A 27,798-nucleotide genomic window follows, 5' to 3' on the forward strand; every position below is an offset into this window, starting at 1 on the left:
CTAAAATAACAATACAAATATATAATGTGGAGTATAAATGTAATAAATATATATGTAATATATATGTAATAAATGTAATAATATATAAATGCAATATAAATGTAATAAAATGATTTACCATGAAACTCTCCCCCTTGCCAAAACTATTTTGAATAAAGATATAAAATTAATCAAGTATTGCATTTATTTTTCAAAATGAATGTACTAATTTTTTATTATTTCAGTTTTGTACCCCATCTTTTCATCTCCAAGACATTCAAAGCAGCTAACAGATTTTTTTTTTAAATTGAAATCTACTTAAAAACTAGTGTTAACATCACAATAAACTATGGTAATTCAAAAAGCCTGGCTAAAAAGGGAATTATCCTTTTCTAAAACCAAAAAAGAAAGAAGAACTGCTGTAGGATTGTATTCCATAGTATTTAATCAATGCAGACCTTTCAAATGTAATCCAAATTATATATCTAAACAACATTATAAATCATTTAAATATCAGAAGATTAGAGCATTGTTTTTTCTGATCTCTTGGCAGAAAGGATGTGTACTGGCATTTAATGGAATTTAAAATGATTAAGTCCATGACACAAATTGCACAATAGGAAATCCAGGCCAGAATTTAGCAGGCCCATGGGAAAAAAAGTAGGTAAGGCCACTTTATAGCTAAATTTGATACCATTAAAAATTAAATAGGATTAAAATCTGTGGTTTATAATTTACCCAGTTGTGCCATGCTGTCCGCCCCACTCCTTTGGCCGGCGTTAGCCTGCTGCACCAAGGGGGCACGTAAGAGGAAAAAAACCAGGAGGAGATACGCACGCAGGACGTCTGGACGGGGACAACCAGCTCCACCTCATCCCGAACAAAACGGAAGTCCCCCCCCCGCACCTGGACTGCTGCCTTCTTTTAAATCTCCCCCAAGGCAGAGGAAATTTGGCCTCCTCCAAAGTGTTGCTCTCTGTAGTTTGGGGAGTGAAGACGGGCTGAGCTTTCTCCATCCTCCCCCTGCAACTTCCCAGCACACAGAACGTCCAGATATTGGGGAGGGGGGTCCGGGAGTTAAGGGGCTTCAGCGCAGCCGTCGCCAAAGGCAGAGGCAGAAAGGGGGCTTTTCGGTCCTGGGGGAGACACAGTGCCCCTCGCCTGCTCCTCCACGGGCTTCTCAGCAAGCAGCTGCCAGGCAGAAGCACGACCTCCATAGGGCTGCCGGATGGGACAAAGGCCGGGAAAGCGACTAAGGTGGCGGCGGGAGGGGAGCTGGGACGTCCTTTAACATTTGGGAGATACGCACGCAGCTAAGCACGCAGCAACCTCAGCGTCTAAGCGGGCGTGTCCACAGCATGCGCATGCCCGCCCGCACGTCCGAGACAGGACATAAAAAGGGAAGGAAAGGCAGGGAAGAGACGACCGGACCCAGCCCCGTTTAAGGCGCCGTTTTGCACGCAAGCGAAAAGCTTTGTTGACAGGTCTGAAGCGCGGAGAATCAGGAGGTGCCGCCCACATGCAACCGCATAATAAACTGCACCAATTCCACCCAAACTTTTTAAAAAATGTTGTCAAGACTCCTGTTTAGCTGGAGGGGGTTTCGTTCGTGATTCCGCGACTGTTCTGCAGAGTGCAGAGACTGCAGTCCGTGTCCTGCAAATGACACTGCGCGGCAGTGAGAAACTGCTGCGCGGTATTTACTTGCCATGTGTGCGGCCGCGCAGCCGCGCACCTTAGAGGGAACATAGATCCCGGTCCTCGGACACTGGAACCAGACCTCCATTTTTCGGGTGGGGTTGGATTCTCCCGCAGTGCACAGAGAACTACCGTTCAGGTAAGACAATGGTCTTCCTTCTGTGCATTGCTTAGAGAATCCAAAGCATGGGATATACCAAAGCTAAGAGTCTCAAGGGTGGGCGACAGTTGGTCCAGGGTACCCTTCTGCAGAGTGAATCCTTTGAAGCAACTTCGTCCAAATGACGCCTCAGCCGAGGCGAATGAGTCCAACTTTCATGTCTGATAAATGGTGAAGGCGAGGACCAAGTAGCCGCTCTACAAATTTCTTCCACCAATGCTTGAGTGGCTCAAGCTGCTACTGTTGCTGGGCTTCTCATGTAATGAGCTGTAATACGGCCTGCCACTCTTCTGGCCTAATGTTCATATGCCATTGCTATGCAGGCCTTCAGCCATTGGCCAATGGTGGATGGTGACACCTTCTTGCCCATGGAAACGGGTTGGAATGAAACAAATAGTCCTTCAGAATGTTGAAAGGAAGCCATCCTCTTAATATATCACTGAACCTCCCACCTGAAATCCAGTTTATGCCACCACTATTCGGTGGCGTGCTGTGTGTTTGGGCAAAAATCTATTAAAATGACCTTCTTGGCCCTGTTTAAACCAGGAGTTCACTTTCATGAGGAAAGATGGATCTAGGCAAAGAATGACCCTGTCCGTTCAGATGATGCACAGGTCAGAATGGACTGAAAGAGCTGCCAGCCCTGAATTCGTCCTGGCGAGTTGACAGCCATGAGAAAGGCGACTTTAAAGGTTAACAGTATGAGGCTCGTCATCCTCAATGGTTCGAATGGTGATGTGAGTGCTTGCAAGACAAGAGAGAGGTCTCATGATGGATACCGGTCCCCAGATTCGCTGCTCCCTTCAAGAAGATGAAACACACTCAAAGATGCTGAGAAAGAGATCAGTTCTGGTCATTCATTAGAATCATGGACGAAGCTACCACCTGTTGACGCAGTGTGTTGGAGACAACCCCCTGTCAAGTCCATGTTGTAAGAAGAGTGTGGAATTGACGCTAAGAGGGGACCGATGGAGCCGTTAGAACAAATGCAGATGACGCGGTTGGAGAAATTCCCCTTTCTAGGATGTCCCTCTCAAGTGCCAGATTATTAACTGGAGCTACTGAGGAACTGGGTACTTCAGCACCCCCTAGCTGAGAGATATCCTGTCCTGGGGTATTCTCTAAGGACTTGAGATTGATAGACTGATCAAGTCCATGAACCTGTTCTGTCCCAAACCTCTACAATATATACGGATGCAGACTTGGCTGTCTGCCACAACTAAGGAGGGAGATAAGCAACCCTTTGGCTGGGAGCCCAGAAAGCTATCTCTATGAAACAAGGCTTGAACTCACAAAATTCTCCCAATCTTTCTCTATGGCTGGATCAGTAAATTGTTGTTTCCTGCAAAATCCCCCCCCCCGTTGCCCCACCTGTAAGCTCTCAGGAGGGGCCAATCAGTAGCCACATGTTCCTATTTTCTTCTGTGACCCTTTTTTCCAAAGCTGCTCCCTCCTCCTTGCAGCCCTCCGCATACGTACATTAGGGACAGCCTCCCTCTGTTCTTCCTCACTGCTCCCTGACTCAGACACCACCTGGTGGCCAACAGGCCTCTCTAGTCCCTGCTCTGACTCCGAACACCCCCCAGAGTCTTCCTCAGCCTCCAGGGCAGTCCCATAGTGTTCATCGCTGTCAGATTCCACCAACAGCTCAGCCAGCCTCTGAGGCTGAGGCCAGTAAGGGGCAACTAGAACAACCTTCACACATTCTTTCTGACCATTATCGGGATGAGAGGGAGAGGAGAGAATGCATAGAGATGTCCCCAGGGCCACGGATTGCGGAGGGCATCGACTCCCTCTGCCTCCAGTGTGTAGAATATGGAGAAAAATCTTGGGAGATGAGGGTTCTCTGGGCAGGTGAACACCTCCTCCTGTGACTGAAACCCCTGCGTGAGCTGAGCCTGGAGATGGGCTCCCCAGCCGAACAGGCTGGCATCTGAGGTCACGGTCATGCTCCTGGGCTCCTTGAAGAGAAAGCACTTCACCACAGCAGGGGAAGTCCACCAGAGGAGTGACTGACATAGTCTGAGGGGCATTTGTATCCTGGAATTGGAGTTGCTCCCATATGTTCTCTATGAGGTTAACAGGAGTCACTGTAACGGTCGGGCGTGCAAATGTAACCCATGGCACAATTGAGATGCAAGAAATCATCTTCCCCAGCATACAGGAAAGGGTGATGAGAGGCACGGATCGTTGTTCCCGAATCGACTCGACCAACATCCGAATGCTGGTAATGCAGTCCTCTGAGAGCGAGACTGTGCAAGTTGATGTATCTATCAGTGCTCCAAGTGAAGGAGCATGGTGCTGGAAACCATATGACTCTTCTCTATGCTTACGGAGAACCTGTGTTTCTACAATGCTCAAATTGTGATGCAAAGATCTCACTGAGCTTGAAGGACAGATGACGACTGGATGATGATGTCGTCCAGTTAGCATTGCATGCGCATTGGACATGAGTGGAGGTGCACTGCTACTACCGCCAATATCTTGATGAAGGTTCTGGGTGCCAATGACAGGCCAAATGGCAGGGCCCTGTATTGGCAGTTGTGCCCTGTGAAGCAAAATCTCAGGAACCTTCTGTAGGATAGATCGATGGGAACATGCAGGTAGGCTTCTTTGAGGTCGATGGATGCCAGAAGATCTCCCTCTCGAATGCAGGATGGAATTGAGGGACTGCATTTTAAAACGCTTGTACGCCACATGGGCGTTGATGGGTTAGATCTAATATGGCTCTCCATACATACAAACACGAGCTCTTTAGAACAAGGAAGATAATCGAGTAAAATCCCCAATCCTCCTGCCCCTACAGAACCTGTTCTATTGCCCTGATCCCTATCAGATGTTGGATTTTGGCTAACATGAGCTCTCCCTTGGAGGAGCCCTTGGATCTGGGGCAACTGTTGAAATGTTGCAGAGGGGGGGATAGGAATTCCAGCATGAGGCCCAGCCTCACAGTTTAAAGCACCCACGCATCTGTGGTGGTGTCCTCCCACTGACTGATGCAGGTCTGATGCATGACTACCAATGGGAAGGTCATGATGGAAGTGACTTAGACCTATGGAAGGGTCTGGTATTGGATCCTCAGAAAGGCCTCTTGGCATAGGGTTGTTGTCTGCCCCTGTCCCTGAAAGAATGCCTGTCCTGGGACCAGTCAAACCCCTGGGAGTATGGTAGCTAAAACGGAGGCTGAGGCCCCAGAATCAGCGGAGTGAAAGGGCTGTCTATGACCGTAAGGCGAGAGCCTTCGGTCAATACGCTTGTAGCCTATAGGCATGGCCTTTTTCTTATCCTTAGTCTCAACTAAGATCAGGTCCAGGGACTCCCCATATAAATTGCTTCCCTTGAAGGGAGCTGAAGCCAAGCACCACTTGGACCGCATGTTGGCCAAGTGACGTAGCCATGAGAGTCTACGTGAAGTGACATTAAATGCTATTGCCCTCAACGCGAACTTAGCTGTCTTTAGGGTGGCATCCACTAAAGTGAAGGCAGGCCTATCCGGAGCCAAACCCTTGTCCTCCAATAAATTCTGATCAGTTTCATTCTCCTCTCTATGGAATCCTTACTAGACCCAGAAGGTCTGGGAGAATGACTTTCCTACAAAGACATCAGATCCTCCTCTTCCCTGGGAACCTGACCTCCATTTGGGGGAACTGATCCTACTTGGGTAGGGATGAGAAGACTCCTATGTTGGAATGCTTCCTCTACCCCCTGGGCAATGGCCTCTGAGATGTAATCTTGCAGCTCTTGGGTCAGACCTGAACCTTGATTTTCTGTTGCATGAAGACCTGCTGTGGTTGGCAAAAAGGATGCCGAGGTACTAGGCTCCTGCAGTAGATCAGGTAAGTCTTCCCCTAAAACAGCTAGGCAGGCAAAGGGTGTGAAGTCCTCCTCAAAACAGGCAGGCTGAAGCAACTGAGGGTCGGCCATATCCTCAGGTAGTGAAATCTGGGTGTCATCTGCTTGCTGGGACAAGGTGGCAACCCGTGGAAGGGGAGCTTCCTCCCTGGAGGCTTTCTGGGCCTTCGCAAAATGTTTCCTTGTCCTCAGCCCTGAATTTGCTTGATGAAGCACCCTTATAGGTGGTGGCTATGGAAGACATCTTAGACCCAGTCTTGGTCTTTTTGGAACCCGGTCTCCCCTGGTGACTAGAGAATGCCTCTGACCTAGAAGACTTTCCTGCGTGGTGATTGGTCATTTTACTAAGGGCTATGAAAGTATCCTTAGGGGCAAGACTCACCACCTCCTTATGGATCGACCACTGCAGCTCTGGAGATTATCGCTGAGTATCAACAGGCCATGACCTTGGACATAGGTCATGAGTTCGTGGACATAGACCCTGCGAAAGAAGACCTTAGATGAGTGTCCTGGAATTGAGAGCAAGGCCAAGCCAATGATGCAACTAAGTTTGCTGGTTGGACACTCAGATCCCTTGTCTTGGCTTCCGGGCGTGCTCAGGCAGTTGCAGCCTTGTGAACGGTCTCTGCTTGATCCCAAGCTCTTTTGTTGCCTTTCCTAATAGTTCGCACCAAAATGGCCACTCTGCAAATGATCCAAGATGGTGGCGGTCTAATCAGTAACTTGATGCAAAATGCAACTGGTCCCCCACCCTGTTGTAATGGAGTTCCTCGGGCTCTATGGGCTACAATCAGACAAAATAAATGACGGTTGCATTGTCCTCTACACTGTCAAGCGGAGGATGATTCTGATGCTGCGACGATACAAGCTGTCTATGGTAAAATATGGCTTCCTGAGACAAACCCACTAAGTGGCTTAGCGGCTCCCAATCTGCTTCTGGATTCATATGCCTGCTTGAGGAATCCAAATGTGGTGCAGAATAGATTTCTTTAACTTCTAATCTGCACGATGAGTGAGAGAGAATTAGGACACATCTTTCAGGCTCAGATTGAGTTAAGAAACTGAAAGCAGAGGAGCCAGAGAGGCGTGACCAAAACTATTTATATATATATTTTTATTTTTAAACAAACACAGACAAACATAAAACCATCTTCCAGTTACATACAGTGTGTCTATTGGTTACAAAACTTTTGTGATTCCTCAACATAGTCTTCACTTACAATTTATATAGAATCTCGTCAATCTGATACACACACACACACACACAGAGAGACCCAAAATTTTATTTGACTATAACTATTATTACTTCATTTTATGCATAATCTAAATTTAAATTAATTTATATTAATTTTTATTATAGTATTTCATTACATCATCCTATATCTATCCAATACTAGTACAATCTTTTATCTCTTGCCATTTGTAGAATTTGTGTTCTAATTGCTTTCTTGGTAGATCTTATATGGACTTCTCTTGGCAACTTGTTTTTCACTGCATATCTTGTAAAGAGTCAAAACCCCTCGTCTGTTCCTTCCATCAACTTCCCTTTGGTTATCACCGATGCTTCTGCCAGAATTTCTATCATTACTTCTGCCAAATTTTCTCCCTTTTCTTCTTCTATATTCTGGAATCTGAGGTAAAATTCTGATCTATGGATCTCTCATTCCAATATTCCACTCTTGTCTTTTTCAACCACACTCAATCTGCTGTCAATAGTTCCAATTTTATTATCTCTTTGTTCATCTTTTTCTTCAATTTTTGAAATCTATCCTCATATTTCATCATTGTTTGGTAGGTATTCTCAATTTTTTCATCTGTTTTTTCTGTTCTTTGTTCAATATTCTCAGTTCTCTTTTCAATGTTCTCTGTTCTTGTATTTTTTTAATTTCTTGCATAATCATCTGAAATGTCACTTCCTTTTCTTTTTCATGCTGCATCATCATCATCTGTATTGATCTTTTCCTCCAGATAGTAAACACTGCCACTATATAGAATCCGAGGCTTTTTTATTAAGTTCCAAACAAGTTCACTGCAATCTTCTTCCTTTCAACTCCAAGTTTTCTTTTCACTCCAGTCCAGCTACTGATAGTACCCCTGAGGAGCACCTTAGAGCTTCAAGATTGCACGTTGTACCGTTGTGATGGCAGCCCCCCCCTCCCCAAAACTTCTAATTCAGTCATCGGGAAGACAGACAGAAGTTAAACCCATGCTTTGGATTCTCCAAGCAGTGCACAGGAGAAACTTGTATCTGAAAGAACTAACATAAGTTCATGACTGCTAATGCTGGTAGTATCATAAGGTTGATATTTTTGATTTCTTGCAATATATTTGCTAACTTTTGTTTCAACCTCAGAGGCATATAAAGCTTCTTCGGGGGCAATCTATTCATTGTAAGTTAATTGTAAGTTAAGCATTGCATTTGTGGTTTTTTTGTATTACCCAGAAAGCTTAAATATAAATGCTTTCCAAATTTACAAATGCAGTGCATGTATTTTCACATGGTGGTATAATGGTCTTTAACAAAGGTCCTATTGACCTTGATGACGATAGAATTCTGTGGGTTGGGATGAAATACAACATAAATGTACTGAGACAGAGATACTGTTTATCCAAAATTCATCTGTCCACCGCTCCGCTACTTAACTTTGGATAGTTTTACTTTCCCAAAGGACCCTATCCATGACTTCAGGGTGCTCTTAGATTCGCAACTACTCCCAGATTGGCAGCAGGGACTTTAGGCCACCTTTAATTGGTATGACAATTGAGGTTTTGCTTGGATCGTTCATCATAGTAACTCATTATTTGTGAAGTGGACTAATGCGACTTCAAAGCTTTTAAAGGCTGCTTGGAAAATACAGTTACTGAAAAATATGTGAGTAATTTGTTAGAATATGAGAGCCATTATAATTGTGTAATACTGTTTTTGTAAGTCCTTCTTTGCCTTCCAGTAGGTGGTCTAGTACGTTAACGTGTAAAACCCTTAATGGTTTGACTCCGTTAAAAAGATTTGTCTAATCTTATACTTACTTTTGGTGAAGGAGTTTTTATGTCCCCTCTGTCTGGGATAACATTTCTCCATCACAGCACCTTCATTTTAGAATATCCTCATCCCAAGGGCACAGTTAATATGTACTCCAACACTCTACGTGAAATATAGCAAAACTGGCTTAGGAGCCAATGGGTATTTTAATTGATGTACTGTTGAGCTGCTTTTTATGATTAATTGTTTTATAGTTTTACTTGAATTGCATACAAATATAAATAAATACATCACACAATCTCATCATATATCTCTAAACAAATGTTAAGTGCCAGGATTTATTTTAAAAGCCTGAGATATTCTGTCTTCCCAAGTTTCATTCTTATATTTGTGTGATGGAACTTTTATATCTATCCTAAATTTCTCCAAAGAAAAATATAACATTTAAATTAATGGAAAATCAGAAAGCCTTTGGTACTTCATCATAATCCTTTGAATTGAAAGAAATGCAAGTGTTTGATTTTTTAAAAATGAGGGGCTTTTTTTGTGGATTGAAGTTGTTGTGGAACAACTATTTTCTTACCTAATAGTGTATCTAAATGGAGGTAGATAGGTAGAGAGGAGGGTGGGGCTTGCTGCCAGCATGAACGGCTGCTTGGACCGAGAGCTCCGTTAACAGCAGCCAGATCTAACGTCCGGAGGGGTTTGCTGAAAAGATTTTGATAAACCAAGCCTTCTTGGAGGGAAGACTGAAGAGAGAAAGTTGGTTTGGCATGACCATAGGACGGCAATTCATGGTCTGTGCTTGAAATCTCCTTCATAACCCCGGCCGTGGAAGAGGGTGACAATTAATGGCCGTCCCAAAGTGCTGACAACAGTCCAAAGCAAGCGAGGATTTACTACAGAGAAGCTACCGGAGTTGCCAGTGATCTAACAGATTCCTGATCTTGGAAGGTAATTTCATTCCAAAACAGCTCAAGAAATTAAGGGCTCCAAGAGGAAGTGGGGGGGGGCTGCTTACCCCCCCTTCATTACAGCGGCGAGAGTAATATGCTGATTGAAGAATAGAGGCTATCTCTCTTTACTCTCTGAACTGTCTGATAAGCTGAACCTAAATCTAATTTGTTAACATAACAAAGGCCGGCTGTAAATAACTCTGACTACCCAGATATCTTCAGGGGTTTTTGAGTTAATTATCCAAGTCCTAAAGGCTTGAAGGGAGAAGGAGGAAGAAGGAAGAACCATAACTTTGCAACATATATCTGTGGATAGACTGCAGTTGGTTAGCTTCTGGACGAATGGAAGAGCAACATCTACTGGCGAAATTTGGAATTCCCCCCCCTCTTAATACCTTAAGAGAAAACAGGAATTTTGGTGACTATATTCTCTGGATAAACTATTAGAGTTTTTTGAGGCCAATCTTTGGACACTACTAATAGAAACAACTGGAGAGAGAGAAAGAAGATCTATCGGAGCAGGGGAACCCAGAACACTCTCATATAATTATCCAACACAGGAGGGACGCATCTAAGGTCAAACTTAAAAAATAGGAATTAATGTTATAATACTACCATCAAAGGAATATACTTTTGGTTATTGTTATTGCTGTAAGATTATTAATCCTAACTCTTTTCGATATTATTGGCACTAGTACTGATTAATTTAGGAGACTGTTTGATCACAACATAAGTAATAACTATAAGCAATTTACTCTTAGATTTTATTAAGTTAATAAAGTAGATTAATAGAAATTTAGGAGTATTATAAGTGTGACATACACACACGGATATATACACTGATAAATTGATAAGTCTCTCTTACTCTCTCCCTATCCTATGACAGCTGTTCTCACATAACATACGAACTTATCGATATATAGAGTTTACTACCCCCTATCACTATTTAAAATAGATAATTGAGTAGAGGAAGAGGGAAGAGGAGAGGGAAAGGGAGGAGAGGGAGAGGAAGGAAGGCAGGTAGGCAGGAAGGAAGAAGGAAGGAGGGAGGGAGGAAAGAAGGAAGGAAGAAAGAAAGAAAGAAAGAGAAAGAAAGAAAGAGAAGGAGGACTGGAGAAAGTTACGAGGGAGAGAAGAAAGTGGGAGTTCTGGAGAAAAATTAAAGTAGGGATCCAATTCTTCCAAAAAATGACAAGTAGTACAAATTTAACGAAAATTGGCACAGGGAGGAAGCCAGCATCCCAGCTATTCCTAGCGGCTGCCAGTCCTTCGAACCAAAGATCTTCGGAGGATATGCTTCAGAGAGAAAGATCCAATTCAACTAAGGAATTGCAGATGATATTACAGACAATTCAGGAGGCAATGGCTAAAAATCACGAAGAACTTAAAAAGGATATTAAAGAAATAAGGAGTGATACGGTAGAATTAAAGGAGAGAATGCAGAAGATGGACGATAAATTTGAGAAGTTCCAGGAACAGATCAATAAACACGAACAAAGAATAAATGTAATAGAAGGAAGATTGGAAAAGGAGGATGAAAAAATGGAGCAGCTGAGTTCTAGGCTGATTCAGGCAAACAAGGAACTTGAGTTAACAGTCCTCGCGTTAGAATTGGAGAAAGCAGCCCAATTTCTACGGTTCCAGAATGTAAAGGAAGAAAAAGGCGAGGATTTACCAGACACGATGGCAGACCTAATGGCAAAGGCTTTGGGAATAGAAAAGGATGAGATGGCAAGTGAGATCGACGAGACGTATAGAATACAGACAAACTATGCAAAAAAAGAATAATTTACCAAGAGAAGTTCATGTAAAGTTTGTAAAAAAATCAATATGTGACGAGGTGCTGAATAGAACAAGAGACGACCCGATAATTTATAACCAACAACAACTAACAGTTCTAAAACAGGTACCGAGGAGAATTAGAGAATTAAGAAGCCCTATCAATTTTTAACATCTGTCCTGAACAAATTTGAAATTAACTTTAGATGGCTGATGCTGGAGAGCGTACTGGTAACTTGGAGAGATAGAAGATTTAGAATAGACACGATGGAACAAGTGGAAGATTTTTACAATACTCTTGTTGGGCAGGAGGATGAAAAAGACGAAGGAGAACAGGCGGGAGCAAGGAGGCAAGGACCCAGGGCGCAGATAAGAAGAGAAAAGGAACCAGTGGAGACACGAAAGGAGAAAAAAGTTGTTCTAGACGAAAAAGAAGAACCAAAGGAAGTGAGAGAAATAAGGGCAACAAGAAGCACACGACCCAAATACACATAGAAGTATGTCGGGAGAAATCAAGATTCTATCATTGAATATTAATGGTCTAAACTTACCCCAGAAGAGGAAAACAATATTTAATAAATTAAAACATTTGAACTACGATATAATTGCAATGCAAGAGGTCCATATGACTAAAAGACAGATCCAGATCTTAGAATGTCCTAGAGTGGGTAAACTTTACGCGGCACTAGCTGACCAAAAGAAAAGAGAAATAGCATTATATGTTAAAGACACAATCCAGACTAAACTAATTTATCATGATGAGGAAGGGAGAATACTAATCGTAGAAATAATGTTAAACCAAAAAAAAAGGTGTCACTGGTTGTAATATATGCACCTAATGAAGGCCAGGAAAATTTCTATCATAGACTACATAGCATTATTCGAGAGATGGGAAATGAAAATGTTTGTTTACTGGGTGACTTCAATGCTATAGTTGAACCCGAAACGGGACTATAAAAGTGGAAAGAAGAGAAAAGGAGCCAGGAGAACTTTGCCAAGGTCATTCTTCCAAATGGTTGAAGAACTTAATCTGTATGATGTATGGCGAGAAAGATGTCCAGAGGGAAAGCAATATACCTTCTACTCGAATAGACACGAATCCTGGTCAAGGATAGATATGGTCTGGCTGCCAATGGAGTTAATTTCAGAAGTGAAGGAGATAGATATAGAACCCAATCTATGGGTTGACCACAATCCCATGAGGATTATTTGGAAAAAACAAAAGGGCAGTTATCGTTGGTTACTCAATAGATCAATCCTAAAAGACCAGGAATATATTAAAAGAGTTAACCAAGAATTAAGATTCTTCTTCAAAGAAAATGGGCCAGGAGATACATCCATACAAAACTTATGGGATACAACTAAGGCATTCATAAGAGGGGTCACAATATCAGTCACAGCCAGGAAGAAAAAAACAGAGAATCTAAAAATAAGAGAGCTGAAAGAAAAGTATAGAAATTTAGAGAGTGAACTGCAAAAGAAGCCGCAGAACAGAAGTATAAAAGGAAATATGGAACTGATTAAACATGAATTGGCTATATTTGAAAAAGCAAAATTGGCACAATCTATAAAAAAAGCAAAACAAAACTTCTTTGAGAATGCAAATAAACCGGGGCGGTGGCTATCCTATAGGTTGAGGAAGCAAAAGCAAGAGAATTGGATCAATAAACTACAAGATGAAAAAGGCGAGATCTGCTACCAACTAGAGGAAAAGAAAAGGATTACCCAAGAGTTCTATGAACAATTATATAGAGAAAACCGAGACCATACAAAGGAAGGAATATTACAGTATTTGGAAAAGTCAGATCTGCCAAAGGTACCAGAGGAGATTAAGGACATGCTCAATGAAGACATTAAAACATCAGAGATAATCGAGGCCATACAAAGACAAAAGAATAATAAAGCTGCAGGGCCGGATGGGTTGCCAGCGGAAATATATAAAGAATCCCAGGATATACTTGTCCCAACGTTGTTGGAAGTCTATAACGCTGTGTTGAAAGAGGCGAAGACACCGTTATCATGGACGGAGGCTAATATTGTATTATTACCTAAGGCGGACACAGACCAGGTGTTTATACAAAACTACAGACCAATCTCACTGCTAAATGCAGATTACAAAATCTTTGCCTCAATAATAGCAGAAAGGTTGAAAAAAATTCTTACATCATTCATCCATACAGATCAAAACAGATTCCTCCCCAGAAGACAAATTAAAAACAATATGAGAATTATGTTGAACATTCTTGAATATTATGAAGTGCACAATGAAAAACAGGTTGCACTAATCTTTCTCGATGCCCAAAAGGCATTTGATAATGTCAACTGGGAATTTTTGCACCAACAATTAGAATATATGGATTGTGGGGATAAATTTATAAACACGATCAGAGCAATTTATACAAACCAAAAAGCCAAAGTAATAATCAATGGTGAATTAACACAAAGTATTGTAGTCCAGAAAGGTACAAGACAAGGTTGCCCCCTATCCCCCCTGTTGTTTATACTAACCCTAGAAGTACTAGCTAGGAATATACGTAAAGAGGTACAGATAAAGGGAATAGAAATTAAAAAGGAGCAATTTAAGTTACAGGCCTTTGCGGACGATCTATTGTTTGTGCTAGAAGATCCTATAGAGTCTGGTACGAAACTCATTGATGAATTGACAGAGTATGGGAAAATAGCGGGTCTAAAGATAAATATGACAAAGACCAAAATGCTGACTAAAAATATGACATCAAAAGCAAAAGAGGAGTTAACGAAGAAATTGGGTATCCAAATTGTCAAAAAAGTTAAATATCTTGGTATACATTTATCTGCTAGGTGTGTGACCATCAAAGAAGATAATTATACTAATTTGATTAATAAAACTAAGAAAGATCTAGAAAGATGGAAAAACCTACAACTGTCCCTGATGGGCAGGATCGCAGTTATAAAAATGAATATATTACCAAAATTTCTTTTCCTATTTCAGAATATTCCCATTAAATTAGAAAAAGGTGTCTTCAAGGATTTGAATCAATTGGTTTCGAAATTTATTTGGCAGGGAAGAAAACCAAGAATAAAACTTAAGGCTATGCAAGACACTAAGGAAAAGGGAGGATTTGACGTACCAGATTGGGAACTCTATTATACTGCGGCCATATGAACACGGCTAAGGGAATGGATAATGCTGAGAAATAAAATATTACTCAAATTGGAAGGCCATGACCTCCAAGCAGGCTGGCATGCCTTCCTCTGGTATGAAAAAGGATCTGCACACAAATATTTTAGTAGACATTACATCAGACAATCTCTGTTACTAATATGGAACAAAATTAAACATGACCACTATACCAAAATACCTATTTGGCTACCTACGATGGAAGCATACATACACCCAAATTTAATCAACATGGAAAATATAGTCACATATAAAGAGTTATTGAACAGGCAGGGGGAGATCAAAACCAGATCAGAATTGACATCACAAGGAGTACAAGTAGAATGATGGTCTTATTTACAGATACAATCAAGGTATGCACAGGAAAGGAAGAACGAAGGTATTGCCAAAGACTACACAATATTAGATAAACTGTTGATACAGACAGAAAACAGACTGATCAAAGTGCTGTATAGATTCTTGTTGGAATATAAACTAGAGGAGGAACGTCAAAGAAACCATAGTCGCCTGGGCGAAAAATTTCGGTTACAATGTGGAATAGGCTAAGTGGGAAAAACTTTGGATACTTAATCAGAAACTAACATTGGCTACGGCATATAAAGAAAATCTTTATAAGATGTTCTACAGATGGCATCTCCCTCCAGCACGGCTTTCCAAAATGTTCAAAAATCTGGCCCCAAATTGTTGGAAGTGTAAAAAAACACCAGGCACTTTCTATCATATGTGGTGGACGTGCAATGAGGCAAAAAAATATTGGAAAATGATTCAATCATGGTTAGAACAAATGGTGGGAGAACAAATTATGTTTAAACCAGAAACTTTTCTCCTAGGCATAATACCGGAGGGGTTTAAGAAAGATACACTTTATTTAATTATAGATATACTAACTGCAGCGCGTATAACCTATGCACAGTATTGGAAAAAAGAAAATACACCATCTGAACTAGATACAATCAGAAAAGTGTTGGCCTGTGCAGAAGCAGATAGGCTCACTCTTGAACTTAAAAATAAAGGGGAATCAGAATATTTTGAAGTATGGAACAGATTTTATGATTGGTATAAGACAAGATGACAAGACTGGAATAAATGTATATATTGTGATTGGACAGAAGGACAGACAATGTATTAAGTAGATTAACTGTTAATGGTTGAAACTAGCTGTACATAATGTGAATGTATGACCACTCCGACTCCACGGTATTGCATTGTTTTAAATGTAAAAATAATAAAAATATATTTTAAAAATAAATAAATAAATGGAGGTAGATAGGTAGTGATCACAATACAATTTGCAGGAATAATTTAAAGATTCAGATGCCCCTGGGATAATTTAGAGCTTGATCCTTATTTTTATCAATATCAGTAGCAGATTTTTCTTCGATCACAAATAATATGATGTCAGTCTATTATGTTAAAGAAGATTATCTACGAAAATTTAAAAGGACAACACCATGATCAATTTCTAAAATATTTTTCTTTGTAGAGAAAGCAGACTATGTACAATTCTTAATTGCCTTTTCGAGACTTGAGTTCCCTCATTACCTGTGATTTAAGCTAAAAATGAAGTAATTATAGATAACAGTGTTTATCTGGTTGATCTTGGCACCTGCAATTCTAACGCTGAAGTTTTCTCTCTGGTACTGGGATTGAAGGTGTTTTATATATTTCTACTAAATTTCCTGTGAAAGTTTAATAGGCCATGTTTTGCAGAATGTTATTTGTCTAAAAGGTGAACTTAGTAAAACCAGTATTGAAATAATTATTGGAGAGGAATTGGCTGATTTTTTTCACTTCTTGAATCCCTGGTAGAACAAAATCCATATTGCTTTAAGAAGCAGCATTACAGAATCAAAAAGAGGCATCAGAGTGGAGTAATAATGGTCCTTTGAGGTAATTGGGCTTAATAGGCTGTTTTGTACATGAAGAGGTTTGTAGCTTGTGTGAAGTAACTGTTTCAATATAAACTCATAGACAGGAATTTTATTAGAGCTGCTAGGAAAGCCTGGGAGCACCACCATTTAAACATGTCTCCCTTTCAAATTCTTTATATTGAACTTCCCTGGGGATAAGTCATGGTTGGAGTAGATCTGGGGAACATAATTTAATACATGAATAAAAACAGTTCACTATTTATAACCATAGTAGAGGCAACTGTTGTGGCCCAGCAGGAGCCATTGCAGCTGCCACCAGACTCCGAGAGTGAGGGTCCCTATGAGTCGGCTCAGGAGGAGGTGGAGGACCCTGGACAGGGTTCCGACTCTGAGCAGGGATCGGAGAGTCTGGTCGGCCACCAGGAGGCACCTGAGGCATGGAGCAGCGGTGAGAGCCAGAGGAGGGGGGCTCCAGATGCCATGCCTTGGAGCAGTGGGGAGGAGTCACGAGACAGTGAGTCAGAGCTGAACAGGGAGTTCCTGGACGCTCGTTATCGCCACGCCCATAGACGCAAGGAGCGTGGGCGCAATTATCGGCGGTAAGGGCTCTCAGCTGCTGATCAGGAGGCTCCTCTTCAAGCTATAAAAAGGGTTGACTGTGCATACGCCCTTTGCAGCAGTCAACAAAGGACTCCTGCAAGAAGTCTTGGTCTTGAAACATAGCCTGCTGGATAGCTGCTTCCGTGTCTTGTCATTGTGAGCTTTGTTGTGGTGGTTTACTGCCACGGAACTTTCTGTCTGTTTGTAAAATAAACCCTGTTCCCTTGTATTGTTCCGGAGCGTGTTCTGTGTGGGCAAAGGAGGAAGGGGGGTCAGAACAGGCAACCATGAGCATTTATTCAATGTTTCTTTTCTTTGTATTCTATATCTGCATAAGAGTTAACAAGAACAGTTATAATGCTTGAAAGTAGAGAGCAATTTTACCAGTTGTCTCTATATTTTTTATTATTATTATTATTATTATTATTATTATTATTATTATTATTATTATTATTTAATTTGTTAGCCGCTCCCTCTCCACATGGGACTCGGGGCGGCGTACAATAAAAATATACATAAATACATATAAACATACACATACACAGATACACATACATATTATTATCATTATTATTTCTTGGCGCTTATAGACCGCCCCCTCTCCCGAAAGGGACTCGGGGCGGTGTACAGTCCATATCAAAATACATCATAATAAACAATTAAAATATTAAGTGGATAAATACATAAATAAGAGGGGGATAAAAAGATATACAGAACTGTACTGCTAAGTAAATAAATTAAAATGTAATAATAATAATAATAAATAAATAAATAAAATAATAAATGTACAGCATTTAAAACCCCAAAATCCTATAAAATTAAATTTAAAAGAGCAATCCCCTTAAAAAACCAGTAAGAAATATGTATGCCAGGAGGTAGACGTTAAAATTATGCCAGGCCAGCCAGTCGGAACAGGTGTGTCTTCAATTTCTGTCGGAAGGAGCGGAAGTCAGTAGTGGTTCTAATGTCGGGGGGGAGGTCATTCCAGAGGGTTGGGCCCATCACAGAGAAGGCCCTACTCCTTGGTGTCGCCCGTTGGCATTGCCTAGTGGACTGCATCAGGAGAAGCCCCTCCCTGTGAGAGCGAATTGGCCGCAGGGATGTGTGTGGGAGGATGCGATCCCACAGGTAGCTAGGCCCTATGCCATGGAGCGCTTTAAAGATGGTGGTCAGAACCTTGAAACGCACCCGAAAGACCACAGGTAGCCAGTGCAGCTCGCGCAGGAGCGGTGTTATGTGGGAGTACCTGGTACTCCCCATGACTGCCCGCGCGGCTGCGTTCTGGACTAGCTGCAGTCTTCGGGCGCGTCCCAAGGGAAGCCCCATGTAGAGAGCGTTGCAGTAGTCCAGGCGAGACGTCACCAGTGCATGAGTGACCGTGCGTAGGGCATCCCGGTCCAGAAGGGGGCGCAATTGGCGCACCAGGTGAACCTGGTGGAACGCCCCCTTTGCCACGGCTGCCACATGGTACATATACATACACGGAGGAGGTAACAATTGCATACATCACGATAATAATAAAATTAACCATTAAAAATACCCCTTAAAAGATTACAAATTTTAAAAGGACTGTCAGGAGGAATAAGATAAACTACGGTTGAGCCAGGCCAGATAATTGAAAAAGGTGGGTCTTGAGCTTTACACGGAAAGAGCGGAGATCGGAAGTAATCCTGATGTCAAGGGGGAGGTCATTCCACAGGGTTGGGCCCATCACAGAGAAGGCCCTGCTCCTGGGTGTCGCCCCCCGACACTGTTTAGCGGACGGCACCCGGAGAAGTCCCTCTCTGTGTGAGCGGATTGGTCGTAGGGATGTATGGGGCAGGATGTGATGCCGCAGGTAACTAGGTCTTGTGCCATGGAGCGCTTTGAAGATCGTAATCAAAACCTTGAAACGCACCCGGTAGACCACAGGAAGCCAGTGCAGCTCGCGCAGGAGAGGTGTTACATGGGAGTACCTAGTCCTCCCCATAATCACCCGCGCGGCCGCATTCTGGACCAACTGCAGTCTCCGAGTGCATCTCAAGGGAAGCCCCATATAGAGAGCATTGCAGTAGTCCAGGCGAGACGTCACCAGCACATGGGTGACTGTGCGTAAGGCATCCCGGTCCAATAAGGAGCGCAATTGGTTGCAAGAATAGCTAAAGACGTGTTCCTTTTATCTGATGCACCTAAATGAGTGTCTGAGAAACAGGTGAATCAGGTGTTGTGTCCGCCAGCGGCCTGCGTAGCTGGCAGCAGAGTTGGACAGTGAGGAGGTTGGGTAGGAACATGGGCCAGTCCTGGAGTGTGGGGAAGGCTCAGGTGAAAGCTCTGCATTGGAGGCAGAGTGGAGACCAGGACCATCTGGGAGTTATGTGCTGCCACTGGAGCCTCCAGAGTCAGACATCAGCAAGGCAGTGAAACAGGGGCAGTCTGTTCCCAATGCATGCATGCGCAGAGCTGCCAGAAGGCAAGAACAGTTAAGACAAAAGGGGCGACTCGGGAATGAGGCTTGGAGATGATTGGCCCCTCCCATAAGACATAAAGGAGGAGCAAAGGCACATGAGCCTTTGCAGGAAGCAACTTTGTTCGTTCTGGTCAGTTTAAACTCTGAAGCTCTGTTTTGACTCTATGCTCCATGTGGCCTGAAAGACTGCGGCAGACTCTTTACTTACTATTTGTGACTCATTACGGGCTGTGAATGAACATAATTCACAGCCATTGAAATTAAAAGAGAGTTTTGGGTGCTAAACATGTGATTTTTACTGTCTCAGGAAGTCTAGGTCAGAACATCAGGCTTTGGGATTGTTTTACCTAGACAAAAAAAATTGACTTTGTTTTTTTCCACTTATCTTAGATCTGTATGAACATAATAAATGCACTTCCATTATTTCTAATGTTGGGTATTAAAACAAAAACAAAAAACATTCACTTGGCAAGTTAGGGAACAGCGTGGATTATCACTCTGCCAAGTGAAGAATGTAAAAAAAAAAACCATATTTACCTTTGTTACTACATAAGTAACATTTTCCAAATAGCAAAAAGAAACATCTCAAGACTACTACTGTTAATTGCTAGGTTTTCTAAATAATACTACTCTCCATGTATATCTGTAAGATAGAGCAACTTCTGAAAAAATTTGACAAGATAGAAAATAATGCATAGATTGTACAACATGAACCGCCCCGAGTCCTTTTCGGGAGAGGGGGCGGTCTAGAAGTGCGAAGAATAAATAAAATAAATAAATAAACTAAATGGATTTTTTTCAAGACCACACATAAACTACAGTTAGTACAGAGTACAGTGGTCCACTTATTAGCTGGTATTAATAACTAGGAATATATTATGCCTATGTTACAGTATTTTATAGTCAGACTTATAGTAGCTTTTTAGGTCTTACTGGTCAGGCAGAAACATGAGAAAAAAGGCTCATAGGTAACCAAATCTTTAGGCATAAAGAACTTCAATGGTGACAACATTTTAATAGCACACAAAAGCTCTCTGGTAAGCTTTACAGCTCAGAAAGCAGTAATATTACATGGGTGAAGCAGGAAGTGCTTATATAACTACTTGCACAGATGCATTTTATATGAGTTTCAGTTTCTGGTTGATTTTCAAAGGTAGGCCCCAATAGACCAAAAGGGAGGTGACTAGAGGATAAGATACTATGAGTAGTGTCCCCCAATTCAGGAGAGATCACTATTGGTGCACAAAATGACTGGTCATGACTGTCAGCTGCATATTGAGCAGGATCAGAGTCCAGGAGGACTTCTAAGTTGCATACCATTTCTAACTATGGTTGTGCCGCCCAAATGAGAGGTATGGTAATATGTCACTGTGACCAGTAGGTCCTTAAAACTAAAGTCTTGATGAGGTGGGAGCCTAAGTCAACTTCTAATCCACAACTTTCTAGTTACCAACCAGGATCTTCGCCTCATCACTTATTCAGTCAGGGGTTGAAAGAAACATTGGGTACAATACCTACCTCATACCGATAAATGAAGCTGTTGAATAAAAGTAGAGAAAGTGTCAAGCCATATGGACCCTACTATTTTGGACTGGGGTTTGGATCTCTCTCATCCACCAACACCATCTAGAATTGCCCTGAAAGAAAGAAAAAGAAACGTGCACACATAAACATCAACTCTAGAAGGTCAGTATATGATCAATAAACTGAACAGCAAGAAATGAAACTGGAAAACATTATCTCAGTCCCACCAGCAATTGCCTGCAAGTGTGGTCAATATTGTCTCAGTCCCCAGCCCTGAAGGCTGACTGGAAAAAAATCATATAAAACCACTTTTTCTTTATCCACATTCTTTTATTCAAAAAGATGTGTTGAGGAGATCCACACCACTGTTTTCTTCAAAGCAAATTATAACAACCATGTCATACTGTATTTTTCGGACTATAAGACACACTGCTTTATAAGATGCACCAAGATTTTGAAGAGGTAAGTAAGAAAAACGTTTTTGTCCTCCCCAGAGCCCAGGAGCACTCTGCGGCTCAGCAGGGCTGGGGGAAGCCAAAAACACTCCCATTTTTACCAAAAAATAGGCAGAAAATGGGCTGTTTTTCACATTTTCCCCTTTTCCCAGCCCTGCTGAAGCCTGCAGAGTGCTTCTGGGGGCTGGAGGAAGGGGAAAACACTTCTGTTTGTGTGAAAAATGACCCGTTTTTTTGCCCATTTTTTGCAAAAATGGGGGCATTTTTCCCTCCTCCAACCTGCTGAAGCCTGCAGAGTGCTCCTGGGGCTGGAGGAAAGGGGAAACACCTCTGTTTTTGTGAAAAATGACCATTTTTTTGCCATTTTTTTGCAAAAATGGGAGGTGGGGGACGGGGCTAAAAAAGGGCTGTATTCGGTGTATAAGACACACCAACATTTCCACGCTCTTTTAGGGAAGAGGAAAGGTGCATCTTATACTCCAAAAATTACAGTACTTTTTGTACTTTTCATTTTAAAATTTCAGTAGCATTAATAATGCACGCATGACAGAAAAGTAACCTTTAATGCCTTCTTTGCATTTACTGCTTTTATTTTTGTTTACCTGTTTCCTTTTATACCTTATGCAATTGCTAAGGAAAACAACACAAAACATATCAATCCACTCACATTGATTATTTTTTCCATAACAAACAATTTAGAAAATAAGAGTTTTTTCTCTAAACAGTAATAGAGAGCACTCTATGTATAGTAGGTCTTCAGCCCTGATCTATGTGCTTAGCAACTGCTGCTTTGATTTAGTACTTCATATAGCCATATATACTTTACTTCCATCCACAACAGTCCCTTCACTCAAAATACCACTCCAAATTGTCAGTTTTCAAAGAGCATGTTTGTTTTAATTTCAATAAAATTCTATGTGGCTATATTCCTAACATCTTGAAAATCAACATTTGATGGAAATGTATTATTTTAGTGATTTTCAAAAGTAGCAGTACATCTATGTGCATATAGGGTACTTAATAGACCATAGCAAGCTAAACTCAAAGGATACTTAACTAAGAAGTAAAGTTATTAGAACAATTATGTAACAGAGTAGCAAATATTTAACTAGACATTTCAACATAAATCAATGTAAAATGGATATCACTCTCTAAATTAGCTCTAGATAGAAATATGCTAAATAAGATGCAAGGTCTTACTATTTCCGGGAAATTAAACAATTTCTTCAACATGAATTTAAAAAGCCTAACTTGATAGCTTTAGTATTAAAGTATGGTTATTAATGATTCCAACTAAAGATCCATTCACTTCTTGCAGTAATATAAAGCGTTAGGATCACAATTTTTACATAGAACTATCTTTGAAGTGCTAGAATGTGATATCCCAATATTTGGGTTAATTCCAAATGATTTTCCCCAATCAAATGGGGAATATGGGGAATGAGTTTCCCCATAGATAAAACTTCACACAAAATATAAAAACTTAAAATTCCAAGAAAGTTCAAGCGTTTGCTTGAATTTTCTTATGATGGCGAATAAAAACTAATGTACAACTGACCCCAAAACTACAAAATTATCATATGAAGTTAGTTCTTTCCAGAGAATATTTTCTCAGTTCTTTTATGATAAAAAGCAGAAAGATGAAATGAATGAATATTTTTTGTAATTGGAAACTGATTTTGGGGGTTTGAGTTCAAAATAGATATTACCAGTGGTGGGATTCAAATAATTTAACAACCAGTTCTCTGCCCTAATGATTTCTTCCAACAACCAGTTCACCAAATTGCTCAGAAGGTTAACAACTGGTTCACACAAAGTGGTGCAAACTGGTTGTATCCCACCATTGGATATTACCTGATGCTGTAAATTTAAACTTTACTTCTTCATTAGCTAACTTCATTAGTCAAAATAGATAGCAATATAGAACAAACACGTTTTTAAAAACATACTACACAAATACAATACCTTGACTGGTATTAATATGAGCATGATTTTCATGACAAAATAGGGAAGTTGTTTGCTATTGTCTTCCACATTTTTTTTACTTTCCCATCTAGCTTGCTGACACATATTTTGCTTGATCTACCAACAAAATATTAATCAGTTGTACTTAGCTTTTTTTTTCATAACCCAAGATTATTTAGGTGCTGCTGCCTAGCTTGGCATAGATAATATTCTGTTATGATGTAATTTATAACTCACATTTCATCTTTTAAACATCAAGTAGTCTTTCAGTTTTACTTACATACCTACCTGATAAATTGTTTATTTTGTTTTGCTTATCTCATTTGACAATAAATAAAGAAAATCTTTGGAAATTTCATATAGCTTCTTAAGTGAATGATAGTGTTCTGTGAAAAAAAAAGGAAATACAGTTTCATTCTTGGATTCAAATTTTCTATAAATGGTTTGAGACAATTAATTTCCAATTGTTTCCCAGAAGAGTAGATTTACTTGTATATTAATGAAGCACAGGTGTTAGGCCCCTGGTGTCTTTGTGCCTGGGAGGCATATTTTGGTTGTTTATCTAGCCAGTCGTAGGTACTGCAAGGTATTCAAGCTTGCTTTTAACAGTTTATACAGTGAGGGGTTTTATTTCAGGCTTTTTTTTAAAAAAAAAAGCTAGCACCTGTTAAATTTTTAAAACTGTTCATGTAGAAAGACGTAAAAGAGATTGCAAGAGTAAATAGCGCTAAAAGTTAGTAGAAGTCATATTCTATGATTCTTCACTGCCCAGTTTCATAACATGAAGAAAAGAAGCTTCATTTAATCAAATCTATCATGTGAAGAACTATCAGTCAATGCTATACTTCTCTGATCCATAATTTTGGAGTAAGATGTCCTTTTAAATAGATACTGTTTTATCTATGGGTGAACCCAAATGTGCTTGTATTAATATTCATTTTTCTTGTTTATTCACTGAACTGCTAACGTGCTAACGTTTTAGAGGAAATGGAATAGCCTCCACAGACATTATGAATTTCAGTTGCTGGCATAATTACAGTGATCTACATATTCATTAAATTCGAGGAAGAAATGTGTCCAAAAAGACAACCATGTGTTTAGAAATAGCACAGTGCTAAATATATACATTTAAAACTTCCTTTTCTTTTGTTTACCCCAAATTACTTTATGTTACACTGCTTCTCACTTAGCTAAGTCTTTAATAATAATTTTAAGAAATTCTTTTCTCATGTTTGTTCCATGTAGTAAAGAATGGGAAGAATTATTTGTAAACAACAATTACTTGGCAACGATACGGCTGAAGGGGATTAATGGGCAGCTGAGAAGCAGCAGGTTCCGTAGTGTTTGCTGGAAGGTAAGAAGAAAATACTTATTTACAGCTTGTACTTGTAATAAATCACCACATTACCTGATGCACTTGAAGATTGCTAGTGTAAAGAATTGTAGCATTTTCCAAGAAATTTCAATCTGGTATTCTTAGGAGCTGTTACCATGCACAAGACAGGTATTAATTTGAAATACAGTAGGTAAAATAAAAATTGATAGTTTTGAAAAATGACTTGCAGATACATGGAATGATGATGGAATATTTGTTTTAACAAAATACTTGACTGATCACAAAAGTATACTTAAATGCATCATATCTGGTGAAATAGTGAAATATCTATGGTTGCTTCTGAAATATCTGGAGTATTTTTTTGATCAACAAGAATCAATAAGTTTTTAGTCATATGTAAGTAGTAGTGGCTATATTATAATATTATAACTAAAGATCTATCCTACTATATTACAAAAAACAATAGTCCTACCATTCCACTACATTCCATTCACTTATTCAAAACATACATGCGTGTGTGTGTGTGTGTGTGTGTGTTTTGAATAACTAAGGCATACACTACAGATATTTATGATTGGAACTGTATTTAAGCAAAATGGCAATAATATTCAAAAATGTAGGGGGGGGGAAATCAGTCTACTTCAAAATAATTCCAATAGATTTAATGTAAACAGTGGTACAAATGTTAGAAAAGAAAAAAATATTTTGGATAGGTAGAGCATAGATCAGCTGGATATTTTAACAGACTGAAAAGAAATATGCAGATTTTTAGAGAAGGTTATTTTTTCTCCATTAATTAATGGAAGCGGGAAATAGTACATAGTGTTAAGAAAATTAAAAGCCAACTAAAAGTTTATGCTTCTTTTAAGATGTTTATACTATTCACGTGGATGGCTGGTGCAAACATTAAGTAAGCCAGTGCATTGGGTGTGTTGATCAGCCTCCCAGTTTTTTTACAACCACAATTACACAGCAGAAGTGGCCCAGTGGCCAGGGTTTCTGGAGCAGCCACCGTGAGGTTGTTTCGTGTGGATGGCTGGTGTGGCTGTTAGGTAAGCAAGGCAGCATGAGGCTCCCCATCTCATACCAGCACATGGGGGAAATTAAGACACCGTCTGAAAAGAAGCCCTAGTCATTTTTTCGGGGGTCAAAAGAAAACAAGACCAGGTCTTATTTTCGGGAAACACAGTAATTTTTCTAATACCTAAATTACAAGTAGATTCAGAACCAGCAACTCCTATGAAACCATTATGAAATAATGCTAAAGCTGAAATAAAAACCCACATCAAAACGTGCTTTGAATTCAAGCAGTGAAGACTATCAATAGTAAAGGATTCTTGGGTCAATATCCAGAAGGTCATTAGCTGCCATTCCTCTGTTACTGGATACAAATATTTCTTTCCTGGGTCTATACGTTTTTCAGGAAAATAAAGCAACCTTGTTGGTCAAGAGAAGACAAAATAAAAATTCTGGTTCTAAGCAGAGAGTAGGAGAGGGAAGAACTCTGAACAACAAGCTTGAGTGCCAATCTACAGATATGATTGATGCTCAAACACAAGGAAGAAATGTTTGTGACTAATTTAAAGCAAGAGTTTATATATTTTTCTAAGCTAGCTACCATAAACTCATAGAATCATAAGTTTGGAAGGGATCCTTGGAGATCTAGCCCAACCCCCTGCCTAAAACTTGATCTAAGTAATATATTTTAATTGCAATTTGGGGCCACGTTTTCAAAAACAATTATTGCCACCAGTACAAAAACTAAATTTTCATAAATTTACATTTAATTCAAAGTAAATATAATGAACATAATTCTCCAGTATTTAGTCTTTTTGTCAGTTTGGTGTAGTGGCCAAGGTGTCAGTCTAGAAACTATGAGACTGTGAGTTCTGGGTCTATGAAAGCTAGTTGAGTAGCTTTGGGCCAGTCACTATCTCTGTCCAGCATGTCAGGTGCAAAAAAACCAGGACCATTCATTGAATGCACAGGGGATTTTTTTATTGCCACCTATACATACAAGTTTAGGCAACTACAACACTAAATTGACTCTACATAAGGTCACCAGAATTCAGCCCAAGTTTGTACTAATGATAGCCTAGAATAAGTGTGAAAACAGAGTGACTTTGTCACTGTTAGAAATGAAATAATAAAAGTTTTAAAAATTTCAAGAGTATAAAAAGTAGATAATTCCTTATTTTAGGAAGAACTGTAAGATGCTGAGTACTATAATCCATTCTAGCAAGAATCAGTATTCTCCTTAGATTAAATTTTGAAATAATTTTTTTTTTAAATTAAAATGTCTAAAATCTAACACAGTCCAAAGTTCTAAGAATTTTCGATTCTCACATGTGACCTCTCTTTAAATTTTTATATTGTGTTGTGTTATGTTACGTTACATTACGTTACATTATTTCATTTTAGTTCTATAAATCAGTACTTTATATATTTGGAATCCATAATTGCATGGAAGTATAAAGTGATTATGTTTGCTTCAAAAAGGTAAGGACCCTATTTTAAGGAGTCTGAAAATTTTAAACTTTAAGTTCTACATTTAGAATTACCACTTAAATTATTAAAGAAAAGGAACTATATATGGTAAGACTTGTTAGATATTTTATATGCTTTGGCTAGCAGATAAACATGTTGAAGCAACTTATTTTCAATTGTTATTAGTTAATGCATTTCTCCATTAATCCCCCCAAAATATTGACATATAGTAATCAATGTGTTCAGGCATTATAGGCAATTTGTTTTAATGATCTTATATGAAAAAATATTTGACAGATAGAGTTCAAATGACTTTGCATCCATTGTAAATAAACGTCTTTCACACTTCTAGCTAAAAAATATTTAGAAAATACTCAAAGTTAAAAATGATTCTTGTTTTTCTGATTCTTTTCTGATTTGTTTGTTTTCCAGTTATTTTTGAATGTTCTACCTTCTGATAGAAATCATTGGATTACAAAAACAATAAAATCAAGAGCATTATATAATAATGTAAAAGAAATTGTAAGTAAAGCTTAAAGGAAATTTATTT

At 39.9% G+C, this 27,798-nt stretch overlaps 1 protein-coding gene across 3 annotated transcripts in view; it reads left to right on the forward strand.

Annotated features, from left to right (window-relative positions):
* The window catches only part of TBC1D5 (TBC1 domain family member 5), a 407,032-nt gene that overhangs the window by 208,555 nt on the left and 170,679 nt on the right, over nucleotides 1-27,798 (forward strand). For all 3 annotated transcript variants that reach the window (XM_081970868.1, XM_081970866.1, XM_081970867.1), the window contains exons 5-6: nucleotides 24,671-24,779; nucleotides 27,681-27,770. In XM_081970868.1, the coding sequence (XP_081826994.1) occupies nucleotides 24,671-24,779; nucleotides 27,681-27,770 (199 nt within the window). The remainder of the gene's footprint in view (nucleotides 1-24,670; nucleotides 24,780-27,680; nucleotides 27,771-27,798) is intronic.

The sequence above is a fragment of the Natrix helvetica genome, assembly GCF_964273705.1.
Source record: "Natrix helvetica genome assembly, chromosome: Z".
Taxonomy (NCBI): Eukaryota; Metazoa; Chordata; class Lepidosauria; order Squamata; family Natricidae; genus Natrix; species Natrix helvetica.